This window comes from Delphinus delphis, chromosome 1, assembly GCF_949987515.2.
Source record: "Delphinus delphis chromosome 1, mDelDel1.2, whole genome shotgun sequence".
In the NCBI taxonomy this organism is placed as follows: domain Eukaryota; kingdom Metazoa; phylum Chordata; class Mammalia; order Artiodactyla; family Delphinidae; genus Delphinus; species Delphinus delphis.
Window position 1 is genome coordinate 99526860 of NC_082683.1, and position 24321 is coordinate 99551180.

The 24321-nt window shown below is 36.3% G+C and overlaps 1 protein-coding gene across 5 annotated transcripts in view; it reads right to left on the reverse strand.

Annotated features, from left to right (window-relative positions):
* PHTF1 (putative homeodomain transcription factor 1) overlaps positions 1 to 24321 on the reverse strand; it is a 71219-nt gene that overhangs the window by 21255 nt on the left and 25643 nt on the right. For all 5 annotated transcript variants that reach the window (XR_009521520.1, XR_009521519.1, XR_009521521.1 and 2 more), the window contains 10 exons: positions 21430 to 21586; positions 20092 to 20226; positions 18739 to 18898; positions 17683 to 17856; positions 17506 to 17595; positions 15096 to 15317; positions 12099 to 12227; positions 11440 to 11712; positions 10528 to 10659; positions 9926 to 10012 (listed from right to left, as the gene is read on the reverse strand). Coding sequence is in view for 1 of the 5 variants with exons in the window: in XM_060027525.1 (XP_059883508.1) it covers positions 9926 to 10012; positions 10528 to 10659; positions 11440 to 11712; positions 12099 to 12227; positions 15096 to 15317; positions 17506 to 17595; positions 17683 to 17856; positions 18739 to 18898; positions 20092 to 20226; positions 21430 to 21586 (1559 nt within the window). In the remaining 4 variants the exon portion in view is untranslated. The remainder of the gene's footprint in view (positions 1 to 9925; positions 10013 to 10527; positions 10660 to 11439; positions 11713 to 12098; positions 12228 to 15095; positions 15318 to 17505; positions 17596 to 17682; positions 17857 to 18738; positions 18899 to 20091; positions 20227 to 21429; positions 21587 to 24321) is intronic.

The following is a 24321-nucleotide window of genomic DNA, read 5'->3' on the forward strand; positions in this document are numbered from 1 at the left end:
GGCCAGAGGGGAGTGGCAGGACATATTTAAAGTGATGAAAGGGAAAAACCTACAACCAAGTTTACTCTACCCAGCAGGGATCTCATTCAGATTTGACGGAGAAATTAAAACCTTTACAGACAAGCAGGAGCTAAGAGAATTCAGCACCACCAAACCAGCTCTACAACAAATGCTTAATGAACTTCTCTAGGCAGAAAACACAAGAGAAGAAAACAACTTACAATAACAAACCCAAAACAATTAAGAAAATGGTAATAGAAACATACATATCGATAACTACCTTAAATGTAAATGGATTAAATGCTCCAACCAAAATACATAGACTGGCTGAATAGATACAAAAATAAGACTCGTACATATGCTGTCTACAAGAGACCCACTTCAGACCTAGAGACACATACAGACTGAAAGTGAGGGTATGCAAAAACATATTCCATGCAAATGGAAATCAAAAGAAAGCTGGAGTAGGAATTATCATATCAGACAAAATAGACTTTAAAATAAAGACTATTACAAGAGACAGAGAAGGACACTACATAATGATCAAGGGATCAATCCAAGAAGAAGATGTAACAATAGTAAATATTTAGGCACCCAACATAAGAGCACCTCAATACATAAACTCAAATGCTAACAGCCATAAAAGGGGAAATCAACAGTAACACAATCATAGTAGGGGACTTTAACACCCCACTTTCACCAGTGGACAGATCATCCAAAATGAAAATAAGGAACACAAGCTTTAAATGATACATTAAACAAGATGGATTTAATTGATATTTATAGGACATTCCATCCCAAAACAGCAGATTACACTTTCTTCTCAAGTGCTCATGGAACATTCTCCAGAAGAGATCATATCTTGGGTCACAAATCAAGCCTTCGTAAATTTAAGAAAACTGAAATCGTATCAAGTATCTTTTCCAACTACAATGCTATGAGACTTGATATCAATAACAGGAAAAAAATCTGTAAAAAGTACAAACACATGGAAGCTAAACAATACACTATTAAATAACCAAGAGATCACTGAAGAAATCAAAGAGGAAATCAAAAAATACCTAGAAACAAATGACAATAAAAACATGACAACCCAAAACCTATGGGATGCAGCAAAAGCAGTTCTAAGAGGGAAGTTTATAGCAATACAATCCTACCTCAAGAAATAAGAAACATCTCAAATAAACAGACTAACCTTACACCTAAAGCAATCAGAGAAAGAAGAACAAGTAAACCCCAAAGTTAGCAGAAGGAAAGAAATCATAAAGATCAGATCAGAAATAAATGAAAAAGAAATGAAGGAAACAATAGCAAAGATCAATAAAACTAAAAGATGGTTCTTTGAGACGATAAACAAAATTGACAAACCATTAGCCAGACTCATAAAGAAAAAACGTGAGAAGACTCAAATAAATAGAATTAGAAATGAAAAAGGAGAAGTAACAACTGACACTACAGAAATACAAAGGATCATGAGAGATTACTACAAGCAACTATATGCCAATAAAATGGACAACCTGGAAGTAACGGACAAATTCTTAGAAAAGCACAACCTCCCAAGACTGAACCAGGAAGAAATAGAAAATATAAACAGACCAATCACAACTACTGAAATTGAAACTGTGATTAAAAGTCTTACAACAAACAAAAACCCAGGACCAGGTGACTTCACAGGAGAATTCTATCAAACATTTAGAGAAAAGTTAACACCTATTCTTCTCAAACTCTTCCAAAATCTACCACAAGGAGGAACACTCCCAGACTCATTCTACGAGGCCACCATCACCCTGATACCAAAACCAGAGAAAGATGCCACAAAAAAAGAAAAGCACAGACCAATATCACTGATGAACATAGTTGCAAAAAATCCTCAACAAAATACTACACACAGAATCCAACAGCACATTAAAAGGATCATACACCATGACCAAGTAGGGTTTATTCCCAGGAATGCAAGGATTCTTCAATATACGAAATCAATGTGATAAACCATATTAACAAATTGAAGGAGAAAAACTATATGATCATCTCAATAGATGCAGAAAAAGCTTTTGACAAAATTCAACACCAATTTATGATAAAAACCCTCCAGAAAGTAGGCATAGAGGGAACTTACCTCAACATAATAAAGGCCAAATATGACAAACCTGTTCTCAACGGTGTTCTCAACGGTGAAAAACTGAAGCCATTTCCACTAAGATCAGGAACAAGACAAGGTTGTCCACACTCACCACTACTATTCAATATAGTTTTGGAAGATTTAGCCACAGCAATCAGAGAGGAAAAAGAAATAAGAAAAAGAAATAAAAGGAATCTAAATCGGAAAGAGGAGGTAAAACTGTCACTGTTTGCAGATGACACGATACTATACATAGAGAATACTAAAGATGTTACCAGAAAACCAATAGAGCTAATCAATGAATTTGGTAAAGTAGCAGGATACAAAATTAAGGCGCAGAAATCTCTTGCATTCCTATACAGTAATGATAAAAAATCTGAAAGAGAAATTAAGGAAACACTCCCAATTACCATTGCAACAAAAAGAATAAAATGCCTAGGAATAAACCTACCTAAGGAGACAAAAGACCTGTATGCAGAAAACTATAAGACACTGATGAAAGAAATTAAAGATGACACAAACAGATGGAGAGATATACCATGTTCCTGGATTGGAAGAATCAACATTGTGAAAATGACTATACTACCCAAAGCAATCTACAGATTCAATGCAATCTCTATCAAAGTACCAACGGCACTTTTCACAGAACTAGAACAAAAAATTTCACAATTTGTATGGAAACACAAAAGACCCTGAAGAGTCAAAGCAATCTTGAGAACGAAAAACGGAGCTGCAGGAATCAGGCTCCCTGACTTCAGACTATACTACAAAGCTACAGTAATCAAGACAGTATGGTACTGGCACAAAAACAGAAATATGGATCGATGGAACAAGATAGAAAGCTCAGAGATAAACCCAAGCACATATGGTCACCTTGGAGAAAAGACAGTCTCTTCAATAAGTGGTGCTGGGAAAACTGGACAGCTACATGTAAAAGAATGAAATTAGAACACTCCCTAACACCATACACAAAAATAAACTCAAAATGGATTAAAGACCTAAATGTAAGGCCAGACACTATAAAACTCTTAGAGGAAAACACAGGCAGAACACTCCATGACATAAATCACAGCAAGATCCTTTTTGACCCACCTCCTAGAGAAATGGAAATAAAAACAAAAATAAACAAATGGGACCTAATGAAACTTCAAAGCTTTTGCACAGCAAAGGAAACCATAAACAAGACAAAAGGACAACCCTCAGAATGGGAGAAAATATTTGAAACGAAGTAACTGACAAAGGATTAATCTCCAAAATATACAGGCAGCTCATGCAGCTCAATATCAGAAAAACAAACAACCCAATGCAAAAATGGGCAGAAGACCTAAATAGACATTTCTCCAAAGAAGGTATACAGATTACCAACAGACACATGAAAGGATGCTCAACATCACTAGTCATTAGAGAAATGCAAATCAAAACTACAATCAGGTATCACCCCACACCAGTTAGAATGGGCATCATCAGAAAATCTACAAACAATAAATACTGGAGAGGGTGTGGAGAAAAGGGAACCCTCTTGCACTGTTGTTGGGAATGTAAATTGATGCAGCCACTATGGAGAACAGTATGGAGGTTCCTTAAAAAACTAAAAATAGAACTACCATACGACCCAGCAATCCCACTACTGGGCATATACCCTGAGAAAACCATAATTCAAAAAGAGTCATGTACCACAATGTTCACTGCAGCACTATTTACAATAGCCAGGACATGGAAGCACCTAAGGGTCCATCGACAGATGAATGGATAAGGAAGATGTGGCACATATACACAATGAATATTACTCGGCCATAAAAAAAAAGAAATTGGGTTATTTGTAGTGAGGTGGATGGACCTAGAGACTGTCATACAGAGTGAAGTAAGTCGGAAATTCAGAAAATACCGTATGCTAACATATATATGGAATCAAAAAAGAAATGGTTCTGAGGAACTTATGGGCAGGACAGGAATAAAGACTTAGACGTAGAGAATGGACTTGAGGACATGGGGAGGGGGAAGGGTAAGCTGGGACAAAGTGAGAGAGTGGCATTGACATACATACACTACCAAATATAAAACAGAGAGCTAGTGGGAAGCAGCCACATAGCACAGGGAGATCAGCTCGGTGCTTTGTGTCCACCTAGAGGGGTGAGATAGGGAGAGTCAGGGGAGACATAAGAGGGAGGGGATATGGGGATGTATGTATATGTATAGCTGATTCACTTTGTTATACAGCAGAAACTAACACACCATTGTAAAGCAAGTATACCCCAATAAAAATGTTAAAAAAAAAGGTATTCCATGGAAATGAAAAGAAAGCTGAAGTAGCAATACTTATATCAGACAAAATAGACTTTAAAATACAGTTATAAGAGAGAAAGAAGGACACTACATAATGATCAAGGGATCAATCAAAGAAGAAGATGTAACAATTGTAAATTCATGTGTCCCCAACATAGGAGGACCTCAATATATTAGGCAAATGTTAACAGACATAAAAAAAGGAATTGACAGTAACACAATAATAATGGGGGATTTTAACATCCCACTTATATCAATAGACAGATCATCCAGACAGAAGATCAATAAGAAAATCCAGTCCTTAAATGACACATTAGACTAAATGGACTTAATTGATATTTATACAGTATTCCAACTGAAAGCAGCAGAATGCACATTCTTTTCAAGTGCACATGGAACATTCTTCAGGATACATCACATGCTGGACCACGAAGCAAGCCTTGGTAAATTTAAGAAAACTGAAATTATATCAAGCATCTTTTCTGACCACAACACTATGAGATTAGAAATCAACTGCAAGAAAAAAACACGAACACATGCAGGCTAAATAATATGCTATTAAACAACACTGAAGAAATCAAAGAGGAAATTAAAAAAAAATAGCCAGAGACAAATGAAACTGAAAACATGATGATCCAAAACCTATGGGACACAGCAAAAGCAGTTCGAAGAGGTAAGTTTACAGCAATACAAGCTTACCTTAGGAAACAAGAAAAATCTCTAATAAACCACCTAACCTTACACCTAAAGCAACTAGAGAAAGAAGAAAAAACAAAATCCAAAGTTAGTAGAAGTAAAGGAATCATTAAGATCAGAGCAGAAATAAATGAAATAGAGACTAAGAGAACAATAGAAAACATCGATAAAACTATTAACAAAAGCTGGTTCCTAGAAAAGATAAATACAATTGATAAACCTTTAGCCAGACTCATCAAGAAAAAAAGGAAAAGGGCCCAAATCAATAAATTAGAAATGAGAGACTACTCCAAGCAACTATATACCAATAAAATGGACAACCTAGAAGAAATGGACAAATTCTTAGAAAGGTACAATCTACCAAGACTGAACCAGAAGAAATAGAAAATATGAACAGACTGATCACAAGTACTGAAATAGAATCTGTGATTTTAAAACTCCCAGAAAACAAAAGTCTAGGACCAGATAGCTTCACAAGCAAATTCTACCAAACATTTAGAGAGGAGATAATACCCACACTTCTGAAACTATTCCCAAAATTGCAGAGGAAGGAACACTTCCAAACTCATTCTATGAAGCCATCATCACCCTGATACCAAGAACAGACAAAGGTATCACAAAAAAAGAAAATCAGGCCAATATCATTGATAAACATAGATGCAAAATCCTCAACAAAATACTAGCAAACTGAATCCAACAATACATTAAATGATCAAGTGGGATTTATCCCAGGGATGCAAGGATTTTTCAATATCCACAAATCAATCAGTGTGATACACCACATTAACAATTTGAAGAATAAAAACCACATGATCAATAGATGCCGAAAAAGCTTTTGACAACATTTAACATGCACTAGTGATTAAAAACTCTGTAGAAAGTGGGCATAGAGGGAACATACCTCAACATAATAAAGGCCATATATGACAAACCCACAGCTAACATCATACTCAACAGTGAAAAGCTGAAGACATTTCCTCTAAAATCAGGAACAAGACAAGGGTGCTCAATCTCACCTCTTATATTCAATATAGTCTAGGAAGTCCTAGTCACAGCATTCAGAGAAGAAAAAGATATAAAAGGAATCTAAATTGGACAGGAAGAAGTAAAAGTGTCACTGTTTGCAGATGACATGATACTATACATAGAAAATCCTGAAGACACTACCAGAAAACTACTAGAGCTCATCAATGAATTCGGTAAAGTTGCAGAATACAAAATTAATACACAGAAATCTGTTGCATTTCTACACACTAACAACAAAAGATCAGAAAGAGAAATTAAGGAAACAATCCCATTTACCACTGCATCAAAAAGAATAAAATACCTAGGAATAAACCTACCTAAGGGGGCTAAATACCTGTACTCCAAAAACTATAAGACACTGATGAAAGAAACTGAAGAAGACACAAACAGATGGAAAGATATATATATATATATATATACTGGTTTCTTAGGCTAGAAAAATTAATATTGTTAATATAGTCATACTACTCAAGGCAATCTACAGAATCAGTGCAATCCCCATCAAATTACCAATAGCATTTTTCACAGAACTAGAACAAAAAAATTTTTAATTTGTATGGAAACACAAAAGACCCCGAATAGCCAAAGCAATTTTGAGAAAGAAAAACGAAGCTGGAGGAATCAGGCTCCCTGACTTCAGATTATACTACAAAGCTACATTCATCAAAACAGTATGGTACTGGCACAGAAACAGAAATATAGATCAGTGGAACAGGATAGAAAGCCGAGAGATAAACCCATGCACCTATGGTCACCTAATCTATGATAAAGGAGGCAAGAATATACAATGGAGAAGAGACAGCCTCTTCAATAAGTGGTGCTGGGAAAACTGGACAGCTACATGTAAAAGAATGAAATTAGAACACTTCTCTAACATCATATACAAAAATAAATTCAAAATGGATTAAAGATCTAAACATAGGACTGGATACTATAAAACTTCTACAGGAAAACATGGGCAGAACACTCTTTGACATAAATCACAGCAAGATCTTTTTTGACCCACCTCCTAGAGGAATGGAAATAAAAACAAAAATAAACAAATGGGACCTAATTAAACTTAAAGGCTTTTGCACAGCAAAGGAAACCTTAAACAAAACAAAAAGACAACCTACATAATGGGAAAAAATATTTGTAAATGATGAGACTGACAAGGGATTAATTTCCAAAATATACAAACAACTGAATAACAATAAACCAAACAGCCCAATAAAAAAGTAGGCAGAAGATCTAAGTAGACATTTCTCCAAAAAAGACATACAGATGGCCAAAAGGCCCATGAAAAGATGGTCAACATCACTAATTATTAGAGAAATGTAAATTAAATCTACAATGAGGTATCACCTCACTCCAGTCAGAATGACCATGATGAAAAAGTCTACAAATAATAAATGCTGGAGAGGGTGTGGAGAAAAGGGAACCCTCTTGCACTGTTGGTGGGAATGTAAATTGATACAGCCACTATGGAGAACAGTATGGAGGTTCTTTAAAAAACTAAAAATAGTTACCATATGATCCTGCAATCCCACTCCTGGGCATATATCCAGACAAAACTATAATTCAAAAAGATACACGCACCCCAATGTTCATTGCAGCACTATTTACAACAGTCAAGACATGGAAGCAACCTAAATGTCCATCGACAGATGAATGGATAAAGAAGATACAGTATATATATCACAGGGAGCTATACTCAATATTTTATAGTAACCTATAAGGGAAAAGAATCTGAAAATAATATATATTCATATATGTGTATAACTCAATCACTTTGCTGTATACCTGAAACTAACACAACATTGTTAATCAACTATACTTCAATAAAAAAGAGAGAGAGAGAAAGGGGAAAAGCTCAAAAAGAAAATATATTTTGTAATAAATACAGATCTGTTACCAAAATAAATTAATAAAATAACCTTTCAGCATTGAAAAAAAGATATCACTAAAGATATTAAAGCACTTTGATAGTTTAACAGCAAAAAAAAAAAAGAAAAAAGAAACAAGCAACCAAAAAAGAATATGCTGATTATAAGAGATAGAACTATACAAAGACAAAATAAATGAAAAAGGGTAGACAAAGATATTGCATACAAAAACTAATCAAAACACAGATGGTGTAGTTAAATTAATATCAAATAGAGTAGACTTTAAGTTAAGAAACATTAGAAATAGAGACATTTTATAAGGTCATGAAAGGTAAAGAAAGCCTGACACTGTTTAGGATTAAAGAAGATTAAAGAGACATAACAGCTAAATGTAATAACTCATCCTGTATTGAGAAAAAAAATAACTATAAAGGATATAAAAGTCTATCCACCAAGGAGATGGATAACAATTCTAAACCTGTATGCACCCAGTTACACTGTTTAAAAACAAATAAAGCAAAAATTGACAGAAATAAAAGGAGAAAAAGATAAATCCACCATCGGAGCAGGCTTGACCACACCTCTCTCAGTGGCTGACAGAATAAGCAAACCAAAAAGATGAGTAGGGACACAGGAAGTTTCAGCAATACAACTAATAAACTTGGGCTAATTTATATAGAGAGAACGCTGCTCTCCAAAACAGTGGGATACAAATTCTTTCAAAGTGCTGATGGAAGATTTAATAAAACTGAGCATATACTGGATAATAAGGCAATTCTACATATTTCAAAGGACTGAAAACATTCAGAGCATGTTTTCTGACCATAGCAGAATTAAGTTAAAATTCAATCAATGGAAAAGTACAGGATAAGGCTGTAACTTCTTGTAATAAAGAAAACACAGAAGTACCAAAATAAATAAATAAATAAAGATACAGGGACCTGTCAAAAGAACACAGGAAGGGGCTTTAAGGGTCTCCTACTTGCCAAATCTGGGACAATTTAGGAATCAAAACATAGTAATAGTTTATAATCCACTGGATAAAAATAAGAACACAGGAGTCCACAGCGTAGTAAATGAATGAATGAATAAATGGGAAAAAAGAAAAAGTCTACTTTAGAGTGACAACTAATAAAATTAGAAGAAACAATGGAGTTGGAAAACCACCATTTTGTATCCATAATGGTATATAGCTTTATTAACAATCAAAAATTGCCAATTAAAATTAAATTACCATGATCTTAGAGTCTTAAAGGACTAAACATTATTTTTATTCTCACTTCAAAAGTTAGAAGAGGACTTCCCTGGTGGTGCATTGGTTAAGAATCCACCTGCCGATGCAGGGGACATGGGTCTGATCCTTGGTCCAGGAAGATCCCACATGCCACGGAGCAACTAACCCTGTGTGCCACAACTACTGAGCCTGCGCTCTAGAGCCTGCAAGCCACAACTACTGAGCCCACGTGCTGCAACTACTGAAGCCCACACTCCTAGAGCCCATGCTCTGCAACAAGAGAAGCCACTGCAATAAGAAGCCCACGCACCACAACCAAGAGTAGCTCCCACTTGCCACAAACAGAGAAAGCCCGCACGCAGCAACAAAGACCCAACACAGCCAAAAATAAATAAATAAAATAAAATAAAACTTTTTTAAAAATTAAAAAAAAAAGTTAGAAAAATTAACAAGTATTCAAACTAGCAAAAGAAATGTAGACACATTAAAAATATATATACTTCAACATAACCATGCTGGCACCTTGACCTTGGACTCCCCAGTTCCCAGAGCTGTGAGATACAAATGTCCGTTGTCTATACATACACACACACATACACACACACACACACACACACACATACTTAAACACGGTGAACTGATTTAAAACAGAAAGTGAGCTCTATTTTCCATTTTCCACTGAAATAGATCTGAAACTCTTACCTGGGCACAACAAATGAAAGCAATGGAAAGTGTCAGTAGGAAGACAGAAGACACAACCACATCCACTGATCGCTGCGGGCCCCGTCTCTGTGGAGTGAGATGCATAGGTTAGTGTTTTAGGTCACCGCCGGAGACGGCAACAGCCCTCAGGTCATTCACACTCCCAATCTTACTATACTGGCGTGAAAATGAACATTTATAAGACGTTTCTGACACAGGATTTTAATATATTTTGGACATATTTGACTTTAATTAAGCTCTGAGATCCATGCCATTCAAATTAAGGGTGTGATTGATTCATGAACATATTTTCAGCTGGAATATTCCCCCCAAAAGTCAGAAGAAGATGAGACATTCAATTTATCACTCTGCCCTAGGAATTTAAATTTTCTTTTCCCTTTCTAAGGTCTTATTTACTTAGCTCTACCAGCTCTGCAGATAGATCACTCCCAACCTGGTGTCCAGCAAGTCTGTCAGCCACTGATTATCTGTCCAGTACATAGAACTACCCTGCCTACTGAGTATCTGCCGCCAGAAATTTCAGTGAGCATGTTTTCTGCGTATCACTGCAGATATTCCATGGTTAGTCAGCTAAAACTCACCTTTAGAAAGGAACGCAGTGATAACCATATCTTAATGTTCTCCACCTTTTTAAGTCTGAAATGAGGTATTTCATATTTCCTAGCTTTCCTGGCAGAAGTAATATGGCTGAAGAGTTTTGCAAATAAAAATCTCTAGAGGAGGTTAAAAAAAAAAACAAACCACAAAGTGAAACGTACACATGTGTCACTGTGTGTATATTTACATAATTGTAAACAATATTCCCAGCATATAAAAAATATTAAAAGGATCAAGTTCTAATCAGTGGTCACTAAGACAGGCAGTGAAAAAACATTGTTAATAGCTCATTAACCTGTCGCTTGCAAAGCACATTATGTAGTAATATACTTCTTCACAACATGCTACACTCTTGACATTTTCAAGGAATATACCTTACAGACCTTTGTGAATCCCCACCTTCACAAACTCAAATGTTTATACAAAATTCTAGCTTACTCCCAAATTACATTTCCATTCAAAACCACATTTTTTGCACATATCACCAATACATTAAGCCCTCAATCCCAAACTCTTATCAAATTTCAGTAAGTTTATTTCTCACTTGGCCATTTTTCACAGAAACATTTTCACTTTGGTAATTACTACATATGCTACATACACAAAGCATCAAGGGCACATTGAGGTGCAGGTGCTAAGCAATCAGCTAGGCTCACTCACTGGCTCAGCCACTTACACCTGCAAGTAAGCTCAGCAAAATTTCAGATTACAGCATGTCATTTGTGAATAATCAGTATCACAAGTGTTAAACCCACAAATACCAAAAGTTCACTTATCAAGCCTCCATTGCCCACCTTAACTTCGGGAGAGAGAACAAATCAGGGGAACAAAAGCAACTCAACAGAATACCATATACAGAAGCAGAGGTAAGAAATTTTACTTAATTGGCTACCGACCTGTTTGTATGTTCTCTCCGCCACACACATCATGAAAAAAAACATCCAAGTAAGACACAGTCGTTCAAAAAAATTAATTATAGACAAGAAAATAATAGGTGCAACAGGTGGTGCCCCACAAAAGAGAGTCAAGATCTCCTCAGCTGAGATGGACTTTAGCTGGTCAAGGCTCTTCTCTCGGAACAGTCGATGTAAAAAAGGGAAAAATGCTAATCCGATGGTGACGACATTTCCCAGCATCTGATAACCTACTCCTTGCTGATACGCATTAACCTGGGAATTAATTTAAAATATCCATCATTACTGCACAGCTAAATGGAGTTGTGAAGCAGTATTTATCAAATACTATTTAGATTATTAAAAACTAAATCTGCTTTAAATCTAAAAGAAATACAAATAAAAATGATGTACAGATTTATGACTTTTAGGCTTGAATGAGATAAGGAATATTTGTAGAGTCTACCTGATCATGCTCACAGAGACCTCTGTAACAAATAAAAAAATATACTACCTAGTGAAGACTGACTACAAAATTTAAGATACACATACTGGTGTTTCAAAAGCAGAGTCAACGTTTTGATCATTAAATACATTCTATGAAATAGCTGCTGATCATTAAATAGATTTTTCTAAAAATCCAAAAACGTATTAAACCTTACCCTGCTCATGATGATACCACTTATTTCCAACACAGACATATCCATCTTTTTGCACTCATTCCCTTCCCAGATTATTGCACTAACTCGATCAGAGGCAGGACTTGAGTTCTGAAGCCAGAATAAATGGTTCTGAGAAGAAAAAATAAATATTTCCATCCACTCCTTCTTTATTTCCTCCGTTGTATTTTTTTCCCTTTGTCTAGCTCCTGGGCCACATTTGCCAGGGTTCAGCCTTGTCATCCTATTCTCCCCCTCACAAAGCTCATCACTCCAATTACCACCTCTATGATGCTGGTTTCTGGTTTTTGTTTTTGTTTTTTTTTTCATGAAAACAATTTCTTACCTGGAGAGAGGCTAAGTGTCTCCTATAATGATGGGAGGTAGGATTACATGATCTCCAAGGCTGCTTCCCTACTAAACGTATGGAAGTGAGGATAAGCTTGGTGTATTAATGGGATATCAAGAAGGAAAGCATTTCTACAGCATCATGACTAGACCAGGGACAGTAGGAAGTTACACGGGAGAGGTACTAACAGGCCTTAACATCACAGGAATGACTGAGAAGGTAAACCTTTCTCTGGTCTAATCAGGACACAGAAAAGCATAGTAAGCTCAGGAGGAAAAGGTCGAGATAGAAACAGCCCTGTATTTTCCTCTGCCGTATCATGTCTTATTCTTCGAATACCAACTCAAGTCCCATTTCACCAACATGTCCTCTCTGATGGCCACAAGCCTCACTCACGTTACCTTTCTCTGAAATTAAAAACCCTTACAGTCTATATCAGATAAATTTACATCTAATTATATGCTGCTTTTATTGTGTCCTCTATTTCCCATAAAATCATCTTGTTCCCAAACAAATATATAAGTTACTAAAAAACAACCATCTGGTGTATTTCTTCTCCTTCTACAATAATGCTTAGCATAATGCTGATGCACATTTATGGATTTATTAATTGATTTAGCCAAAAAAATATTAAGCAGCTACTATGTAACATGTACTATGGATATAATAAAGAACAAGACAGATGTAGTCCTTGACATCACAGAGCATACAGACTTATGGAGACATGATTAAATAAAGTTACTGTGCAGCATGATAAGGGAAGGAAAGAATGCTTTAGGAGCATACAGAAAAGGCTTCCTAAGGGAGTATCACTCAAGCCAAGACCCGAAAAGTAAAAAAGAGTGAGACGAAGGAATAGGTATTGGAGAAAAGTGTGTTCCAGGCAAATAAACCAGTTTGTGTAAAGATCCAGAAGTACATGAGGAAACTGAAAGAAGTTTAGTTGAGTTAAACTATACCATGCAAGACTGTTATCAGAGCAAATAAAGGAACAGAAAGAAATAATCCAGAATGGAAAAAAAAAAAAAGCAATTAAAGGACTGTAAGGGGAATGGCATCAGATTTGTATTTTAGAAGGATCATTCTGGCTGCAGTGTGGAAAATGAAATGAAGCAGAGCAAGCCTAGAGAAGCTGTTGTAAGGATCCAGACGAGGGCTGATGGTGGTCTGCACCAAGCAGTGTGGACACAGGTGGGCAGATGTATGTATTATACAGCAGAATCAAGACAATGTGATGACTGATTGGAAACATGGGGGGGCGGGGTCAAGAATGGCACCAAGGTTTCTAACTTGGGTGGTTAGTGGTGACATTTAGAAATATGGGGAATAAAAGAATAGGTTGGGTGGGAGAATTGGGAAATGATGAATTCCGTTTAACATAGTGAGTTTCATCTTACCTAGTTATTCTTACATATGCCTTAAAATTATCCTATAAATCCCAAAAGTGCAAAGGAGGTGAAAATCATCATGATGCTATTCATAATTACCAAGGGCTAAGGTAATTTAGATGAGTCTTCAGACTGAATGCAAAGAATATTTAGATACAAACTTTGATAGCAAAATTGGAGGAAAAAGCTTAAAACTTTAATAATAAAATGTATGTTGTTTCTAGTTAGTTTTTAAAAACTGTATACATTTAATGAAGCAGAATTTTTTTCATTAAAATGTGTAACCTAAATCAATGGTATCTTAGAATCAAGAAAATTCAATAATTAAACACATGAATATCCATCACCCACTATTTATTAAGTCATTGTGGAAATATTTAGCCTAAAAAAAATAAAACTAAGAAGAATCATGATCGTTGGCATTAAACATATGAAAGGCTGATATGAGAACCGTTTCTTAATCATTTAATCTATCCAGCAGTGGAAAAAGCTCATGAAATAACAATCACTCCAGCTCCACAAGTATTTAAGCAGAGACTAACTGATTGTCTCATGTGGATAGTAATAACCATGCTAACATGTATTGGGTGCCTACACTTTGCCAAGCATCGTGCTAAGCACTTCGTATTATCTCATTAGATATATCACAATATTTCTAAGAAGTAGGAACTGTTGTTACTACATAAAAGAATTATTAGTAAAAAATTTCTAAAGCAGAGTCAAAAAAATTTCTAGTAAAAAAATTTCTGCAGATGTAGAATGAATTCCTATATTGATTGTAAGGTTGAAATAACCTTCTAAAGAATCCCCATTTCCAGGCTATCTGATTTTATGATAGTAACAGAAAAACTAAAATTAAAAGCATCACTTGCTTTATACGTTATTAGAGAAGCAAGCAATGCCATCTCCTAGTAATTCATATATAATACTGTTATGTCTATGAAAATATAATATCAGGTTACTGCGCCAAACAATGTACCCTGCTCATATAAAGTGAACATTAAGGATCATTCTAAGGAAAATAATGAGAAAAGGTCCTAGGAAGAAACATTTAGGTTAGGGGAATTCAAGAGTGCTTCCCCCTTAGTTCTAATTCCAATATCTTCACTTACAAACTATGCTCAATTTCCTCATCTCTAAATCAGGGATAATAATAGTGTCCACCTTACAGGGTTATTGTAGAGTTAAATGAGATAATACAGTGCCTGGCACATGGTAAGTACACAGTAAACATCAGCTATTATTATCATCACCTTTACAGACCTGCTGAAAAACATCTTCTTTGGGGTCACGTTTAGTCCCTGAGTGAAGGGAGTTCACGTGGGTCCCCTCACTGTCGCTGGTGACAGACGACCGGCATTCAGGGCCATGCAGCAGGTCATCCCATAACATATCCTCTGTCTCCGAGTCATGACGGGTGCTCTCCGAGTCTCTTCTCAACATGTTGAGGCTTCGAGAGCCACCACTCATGCCAGATCTACAGCCCTTTAAGGGAAAACAAAAACACATTTTTTTTACATTCCTTTTTAAAAACAACTATATAAAATTTCTGTTGTTTAAGCTACCCAGCCTGTGGTATTCTGTTATGGCAACCTGAGTGGATAAACCCATCTATCTACAAGGATTTTTCTGAATTGCTTTTAATAATGAAAAACTGGAAACAAATTAAGTAGTCATAATTTTACACATTTTAATAAATTCCTTCATAAACTGGAATATTCTGCAGATGTTCAACAGAATGAAGTATTGTCTTATGTACTGATAAGGCAAGCCCTACAAGATAAAAAAAAAAAACTCAGAACAAATTTTCCTATTTATGTTTTTTAAATGATATGTTATATGTTTAAATATATAGTATGCTCTCTTACGCAAAGGAAAATAAATATGTGGAACTATAACCACCCTCTGGACAGCATGGATTCAATCTGGGGATGTGGGGAACAGTGAGGGATTCATTATACTGGGAAGGGAGGCAGGAAGTGGAAATGGTTGCTTTTTACTAAATATACTTCTTCATTTGAATTTTTATAACATCCTTACATTAATTTTATAACTACAAAATCTGTAAAGCCTTAAAATTTTTTAAAAAATGAAGTGACAGTTTTTGGGTCATGAAATTAATTTTTTTTTTTTAGTTTTTTTCATTGTGATTTCTGTGCTTTAGATGAATATGTTTTTATTGTAACAGTTTTTGAAATACAGCGTTCTTAAATATGTGTGCATAAGTTTATAGGTTGATAAATTTTTCACAACTGAAACATGTCTGTGTAATCAGCACCAAAACCAATGAGCAAAGCATTACTAGCTCTCCTGCCCCTGTTTCTGTGCTATTCCCTTTCAAGGAAAACAACCATTATGACTACTAAGAGCATAGATTAACTTCAATTTTGTACTTTGTTAGAGGTGAAATCTGAAAATAGCTATTTTTTATGTTTGACTACTTTTACAACATTATATTTCTGAAATTCATCCATATTGTTGCAGTAAAAGGTATTTTTTTTTTTTTTGCGGTACGCAGGCCTCTCACTGTTGTGGCCTCTCCCATTGCAGAGCACAGGCTCCGGACGCGCAGGCTCAGTGGCCATGGCTCACGGGCCCAGCCGCTCCGCGGCACGTGGGACCTTCCCGGACCGGGGCACGAACCCGTGTGCCCTGCATCGGCAGGCGGACTCTCAACCACTGCGCCACCAGGGAAGCCCTAAAAGGTATTTTATAATAAAATATTTACCTGTATTTCAAAAACAAAACAACTATATATTTGAAATAAAATGAAAACAAGTTACCTATGGTGATGGCTGGCAAGCTTTCACACACTGATCACTATGTTGCCAAGGCTTCACATAACAATAATACATTTTCATGGTTAAATGTGAAACTCTGATGACTCTCTAACAGACTATCAAAGAGGACTCCCTCTGAGAATTTATTGCCAAGTCATGGGGTTGTTCAAGTGAGGTGCCCTGGGATGGGGTGACTCGGCAAGCACATCCAAGGGCCCACTCTGGGTGCAGGTGTGGCTGGGCCTACTGACACACCCAAGTGTCCTCTACTCTAAATGTTGTGAGCTTGACTGTAGACCTAGTCACGTCCGGGGCCCAGCCACACAGGGAAAAGGGTAATCAGGCTGAGAAAAGGATGGACATTGCAGCTCTCCTGCGGTACAAACATAGATGTGAAAGTTTTTCTACAACCCCAGCTGCCTTGTCAATCAAAACAAAAGCCACCACCATCTACTCTCCTCACCTCTGAATTATAATGTCCCAAATGTACAATATTCCCATTAGCTTTCATGATGAGATTTACTGCTCCCATCTCTCAGGGGTCCTTTCTCAAACATCTGTCCCCATCAGCATCGATGCCACTTACAAAGGAACAATGCTTAAGAATAAACTGCATATTCCAAGTGAATATTAAGTAGCCTTCTCATCATCTAGGGATTGAGGAGTCTCTCTCTGGGCATCATCTACGATACTTTTAAGATTAGATCAAAGACAAAGAGCTCGTTCTCTTTCTGGGGGTGAGCAGTCATGTAAAAGCTTCTAGATAGGTAGACACATAGTTGGGGGCAGGGGAGGGGCAGGCAAATATACACACAACTTTAGGACAACCAATAAACAAAGGAATGGATACAGTTATTACACTCAAGAATACGCCTTGAAAAGGGATACGTTACCTGACTGAAGGCTGCCGATTCAAACTCTGATTCAGCCAGACTATCTGAATCCCGCACAACGGGACACCACTTGGAAGTGGTCTTCTTTACCTGCCAACACACGACAGGAAAACGTGTTAAATACCTTGTGACTTGGGAGTTAATGCCTATACTTTTATAAGCTAAAATAAAAATTACCTGAGTGTTTAGGTGCCTTGAAAGTACTGATTTCCTATTCTTAACTTCACAGCCGTTGTCACTTGAGGCCCCTTCCACGCTCCTCCGCAGTGTCATCATCTGTGTCCGGGCTTCACCATCATCCTCACTTGACAGATCATCTGAAATCCCATTGCCCAAACGCCCAAACGGCTCCTACAAAGAGAAGAGCAGTTTCCTCACAGGGGACAGCCCAAAATACTCCAGTTAGCCTATGTATAAAAACTAAGAAGCAATAAAAGTAAACTAAACCAAAACTGAACAAACCTACCTATTAGTTGGTCTCAATAAAGAAAAACATTAAACTTTCTTGAAACTAAATAGCTTAAATGATGAGGCAGTATTATGTAGAGGTTAGAAGCACAGGCTTGAGTCAAACTCAAGTCTGAATCACAGCTCTTCTACTTATTAGCTATGTAACTGTAGGTAGGTAATTAAATCTCTCTGGGCCTCAATTTCCTCATCTGAAAAGCGATGATAATAAAAGCACCTATCTCACAGAGTTGTTGAAACAATTAAGTGAGTTACTACTTGTAAAGCACTTAGAATAGTGCTTGGTTGCAGTAATGGCTCAAAAATATTAGCTTTTTGTAATTCGTAAATGCCAGTCTAACAAGTAAGAAAATATTTCAAGACTATAAAGTAAGAGTGTTGTTAGTTTTAGACGTAAAGCAGACGTAAACATCTATACCTAAACCTGGAAAATAGTTTCCCAAACCTTAACACATTATCACCGCCTCTCTGGAAGACGACACAGCAGCGTCTACACTAATCTGTTTATTGAATCTACCAGTCTCCTACTAAGGCTGGACCAGGGGCAGATGCGATAACAGGTTCTGGTCCTAGAAATTAGAAGAATAAGGTACAGTCTTCATGTTACTCTTCATGATGTTCTCCTTTTCACATCCTGTAGTTTTACATTTCAAATGACACAAATCTATTAGTACCTATTTTGTGTTTCTAGCAGAGTCTAAGAATAGAAAAATTTTACACAGGAAAGAAAAGACCTTGTAATACTTACTCGCATCTAAATCTTACCCTGCATCCCTTTTCTCCGTCTGAAAATTTTGCTTTCTCTCTTGTTTGCCACATTCTAATCTCTGGTCGACACTGTCTCTTCTTGATGATAGGAGGCAGACAACCTGAGTCATTGTCAGTCTCTGTCCCTTTGCTACATATTAATTTTACTCTTTTCATCCTATTTTTAAAAAAGGAAAAAAAGATTACTAGTTAGTTTTTTGAAAGTAATATCTTTCATGAAGTCACTTTCTTCTGAGGAGTACAATATATTATTCTGGAAATCAAGAAGATTCAGAAATTGTACGTTTCAGGCTTCTAGCTTGCCTAAGGGCATAGGAAGCCAGTTCTCTCTCTAGTCTCCAAAGACTTGGGTCAGTTAGTTGAGAGGAAGCCCGTTCTTTTCGATTTTGCAAGGAAGTGGGTCCACAGTCTTCCCTCTCAAACGCAATGCCAACCCCGCCCTCACATTGCCTGTTTGTGCCACTTCATAGAATGTCTTCCCCTCTCCTGTGCTTCAAAGCCCAGCAACTCTCAGCTCCTCCCTGACTCCTGCTGACTACTTCACCCCAGAATACGCACTCCTTCTGCTGAACTGCATGGCCTTTAGTCAGCATGATATCATTTATGGTATTTTTACATTTTTGTGACTGTATCATACCTGCTACTCTTACCTTCCTAATTAGACGGTAAAATCACTAAGAGGAATGCCCAGTGCCCAGCACAATGTTCAGCACAAAAAACTCAAACGCTTCAACTAAAGAGTGTCAACTTATCTTTAGAAAAATTTGTGAACATACTTCATCTTCAAAAACAAAGCTGCAAAAGCACTTTACTTTTGAGTCACAAACATTAACATATGATAAAATAAGGATTTCTTCAAGTCATACTAGCGCTGCTACAACCGACAAAATCATGAAGGAGGTTGAATGTGTCTTGGACTCACTTCCCTTTCTGTCCTACAGCCCATCGACACCAGCCTCCTGTCCTGCACCCCACATCTAAAGAGGAATCAGCTCTCATACTGAAAAATACCTCATCTTTTAGAAATTCTTCATTCTCTCAAGATGTTGGCCAATATGACTTAAAATATTTACCCTTCAAGAGTATTTATATTTCCATAATCTTGTGGTCTAAAAAACCATTAAAGATCAAGCAGAATGACACTTTTATGGTAGTTTACTGGACTAATGGGTAACATGACAGACAGTGGCGCCATTGCAAATAAGCAAATCATTCCAGAACCTTTAAAAATCTCACCACAATGATAATATGCTAACACTGTGTATTCCTAAAACCTAATCAGATTATATACTATGTAAACACTAATGTGAACACAAAATCAAGTAAAAATTCCAATGTAAGACTTCCCACCTGCTGCCAAAGAGAGTCCCCCAAAAACCACCATTAAAGGGTACAGATTCCAAAGTTTCTGTTCCTCTGGCTTTATCAGAGGAGTTATTTCCATTTTCTCGGCTCCCATCACCATTTACAGTTTTTCGTAATTTTCTAAAAAAAAAATATTTCAACAACTTTAGATTATTCAGGACCTTTTTCCGTCTCTGCTCAGAATATCCCTACTGACTACTACCTGAAATTAAGTATAATGAACTTCATATAATGAGGATAAATTATACAGGAACATTTCTGACTTAAGGGCAAAAACAGGTTCCAGAACAAAGTGCTAAGTTACCATTTTGTTCATTCATTAAATAAATAGAAATGCCATTCAAAAACATAACTAGAAGGAAAATTTTCATATGTATGACCAATAGTCTTTTCAGGAACCACAGAAAGAATGAACAATTTCTTTAAATATGGATGCCAGAAATCTACCCATTTGGCACATTTAATCATGGGAACACAAAATAATAGCAAGTGATCAATTTTTTGATATTCTATGCAGTGAAAAGATATATCCTGTAAATACCAATGAGACACAGCACAATATTTGATTTCCTTAGAAAACATTAAATCAATTAAACTGAATTTTCAAGGAATATTCTTTCCTGGAAAAAAAAAGTTTTGAAAATAACATTCAAAAATAAGTATAAATATATTGAAATTCTTTGCACCAAATGAAAAAACCTTATATAGTAACTCCTTGGGGGAACAAAAATCTACAGATACTCTGAGAAAGATGACTTTTGTAAGATAATACCATGTATATCTAAGAAACCTTTAACAGTTCTAAACCCCACAAACGGCACATGATCAATAAAGACTAGACATGAATTCAATGTGTAGAAAAGTTAAATCTTTATTAAAAGTTTAGAACACTTAGAAATCCATTCTTTTTACATATTATTGAAAAAAGGTAAAAATTTTAGTAGCACTAACCTAATGTACTAAGATCCTTGTTTATAGTGAATTTTCACCAAATTTTGAGACAATTATGAAGCAGAATGTTTTTCATTAAAATCATTATTTAAGGTAAATTTTGATAAGGAATAATACAGTATAGGAATTTTCCTTTTAAACAACGGTACTGAATGACGAACCCCCATCCCCCTTGGATTAAAAGTTCATGACAAGGTTTCTAAGCATCAGGGAGAAAAGTAAAAGTAAAGCATTTGGGGTTTTTTTTAAGCCAAAAAAATAATGAAAAATATATGCAAAAGAGGAAGATTCTGTATTAATTCACTCAAAGATTTTGTTCTTCAATGCCTCTCCCAGAACATACACAACCAAAAGTGTAATTTCTCATCTCACCTTCTTCTCCGATTTCCATTGTTTCCCGATGGCCTTGTTATCTGAGTAGACACAATTTGACAGTGGACAGTTCCCATGAGTAACATAAGGCACAAGGGTCCAAGTACTTCACTTACATTCACAATAGGCATCATAAAATAGAACACGAGTGCTATAACTGAAAAGAAGAGATTTCAAAGTGGAAAGCATTAGGGCTTATCTTTAAAAACAATTCTAATAACTCTACAGATTATTTCTCTAAAAATCTATCATTTAAAGAAGTATACAGATGAAAGCACATAATTTTCTACAATACAATCCACCTGCACATTAGCTGAGTGAAAACCTGAAGCCCTAGATCACAGAGCAAGTGAAGAATGATGTGTCCAAAGGATCTGCCTTTCTGGAAATATGACAATCTAGATATTCTGAAAGACTTTCCAGCACAAAACAACTAGATACTGTATAACCCTCTGCAGTACTGCTCTGCTCAGAGACCCAGTATTCTCCAGGGTCCAGAGTTATATGTAGCAATTAACACAGCTGCGATTTGAACCAAGGCAGCCAGGTTCCAGAATCCTTATTCTTTTTTTTTTTTTTTTTTTGGCCGAGGTGTGGCATGCAGGATCTTAGTTCCCCGACCAGGGATGGAACCCATGCCCCTTGCAGTGGAAGCATGGAGTCCTAACCACTGGACTGCCAGGAGTCCTTACTCTTAACTGTCATGCTACGTTGCCTCTTTGTATGTGAGGATGAAATGTCCAAAGAAAAAAGTAATGAAAGAAACAGAAAGATATCACAAATTATCTCCCAAAACTTCCAGATACAATTTTACAGATTCGTTCTTTCAGACTTTGACATAAAGATAATTCTTGTGCTATACAAACTTTTCTATGTGGAGAAAAATTAACTCCATTCCCTAATACCCTGATACCCAAACATAACAACAATAGCACCAAAACAATAAACTATAGACCTTGCTGACTTGTGAACATGGATATAAATTTACCTCTAAAAAGTAACACCATGAAAGCAGGGATTTCTGTCTATTTTGTTCACTGCTGTACCTAGATCAGTACCTGGCACATAGTAAGCACTCAATATTTGTTGAATGAATGACTGAAATACTATTAAAGTAAATTTGACAATACAGCAAAAGAATAATTCACCAAGATCATATAGGGTTTATGCTAGTAGGATAGTAGGAAATCTTTCTCAGAGCCTAGAAGAGTACCTGGCACAGACATGTTAGGCACTAAAGGAATCGTTGACTGAGACTTAACTGATGTAATTTAATAACTTAATACGATGTAGTTTTGATCCCATGCATATGTATCATCTCAATTGCCAATTGTGTAAAAGGTCTGTGTCCCTGATTCCTGGGAGGTAACCCTAAACCCTTGGAATTTTCCAAATGATGAAGTATCTTTGTTATTCATGGTGGGTCCCTTGGACCACAGAGGATAGTTTATGCCAATAAAATGACTAAGGATAGGAGTAGCCACACCAGAAAGACCAACTATGGAATTAGAGGGCTGGGGCTTTGAGCCACACTGTATCAGCCTGACCTTTGGGGAGGGAATGGGAGCTAAAGACTGAGTTTAACTCCTTGGCCAGTGACTCAATCAAACATACCTACATAATAAACCCTCAATAAAAACTCTGGATACCAAAGCTTGGGTGAGCTTCTCTGGTTGGCAATACCTTGTGCATACTGCTATCCCTCATGGATGGAAGGGTAACACATCCTTGAGGACGACAAAAACTTCCTGATTGACGACCTCCCAGACTTTGCCCTATGCACCCCTTCTAATTTGTATCCTTCTGCTACAATAAAACTATAACGACAGCATTTTCCTGAGTGCTTTGAGTCATTCTAGTGAATTATTAGGTCTGAGGGAATGAGTGGGGGACTCTCAAAACTGTAGCCAGCTGGTCAGAGTAAGGGTAGCCCTAGGGACTCCCAAAGTAAGGCTGGTGTCTTGGGAAGGGATGTGCCTTTAACCTGTGAAGTCTGGTCCAACTCTAGTAGTGAAAAAGCATTCTATAAAAATAGACATTTGTTCCTGATTTGTAATTAATCTTAAATGCCCATCTTTTCTAAAATACTAGGAATATAAAAATATGTCCTTAAAATGCTAAAGAATATAAATAAGTAGTGCTCGCTTTGGCAGCACATATACTAAAGAATATATAAGTAAAATCAACATGCATCATATTAATGAAAACATTCTGAATAGGAACAAAACATTATGATCACTCTTACTGTTATCACTTAACACTGCTCTGAAAATGCTGACTAATGCAATACAAGTAAATGAAATGTATGAAAAAAGAGGAGACCAACTTTTCATTATGCCAACAATATGGTTGTATAATTAGAAAATCTGAGACAAGCACCGAAAAACTATTAGAAATAATAAGAGTTTAAAAAGTGGCTGGTTATATAACAATCTTAAGTATAAACTAAAGGCTTTCAAATGTAACAGCAATCACCAGTTAAAACACATAAAACAAACAAAAAAAGCCTCATACCTACAGCAGCAGCAACAAAAATAAAAACATAAAATATTTTTCTTTAATGTGGAAGCCCCCAAGCATCCTCTGATGGATGATACATTTAAACAAAATATGGTATATACATACAGTTGATTATTATTCATCCTCAAACAGGAAGGAAGGTCTGACACATGCTACAAATGGATGAAGCTTGAAGACATTATGCTAAGTGAAATAAGGACAAATACTGTATGATTCCACTTATATGAGGTACTCAGAGTGGTCAAATTCATAGAGACAGAGAGTAGAAGAGTGGTTGGCTGGGGGTAGGAGTAATTGGAGAGTTATTGATTTATGGGTACAGAGTTTCAGTTTGGAAAAATGAAAAAAGTTCTGGAGATAGATGGTGGTGAT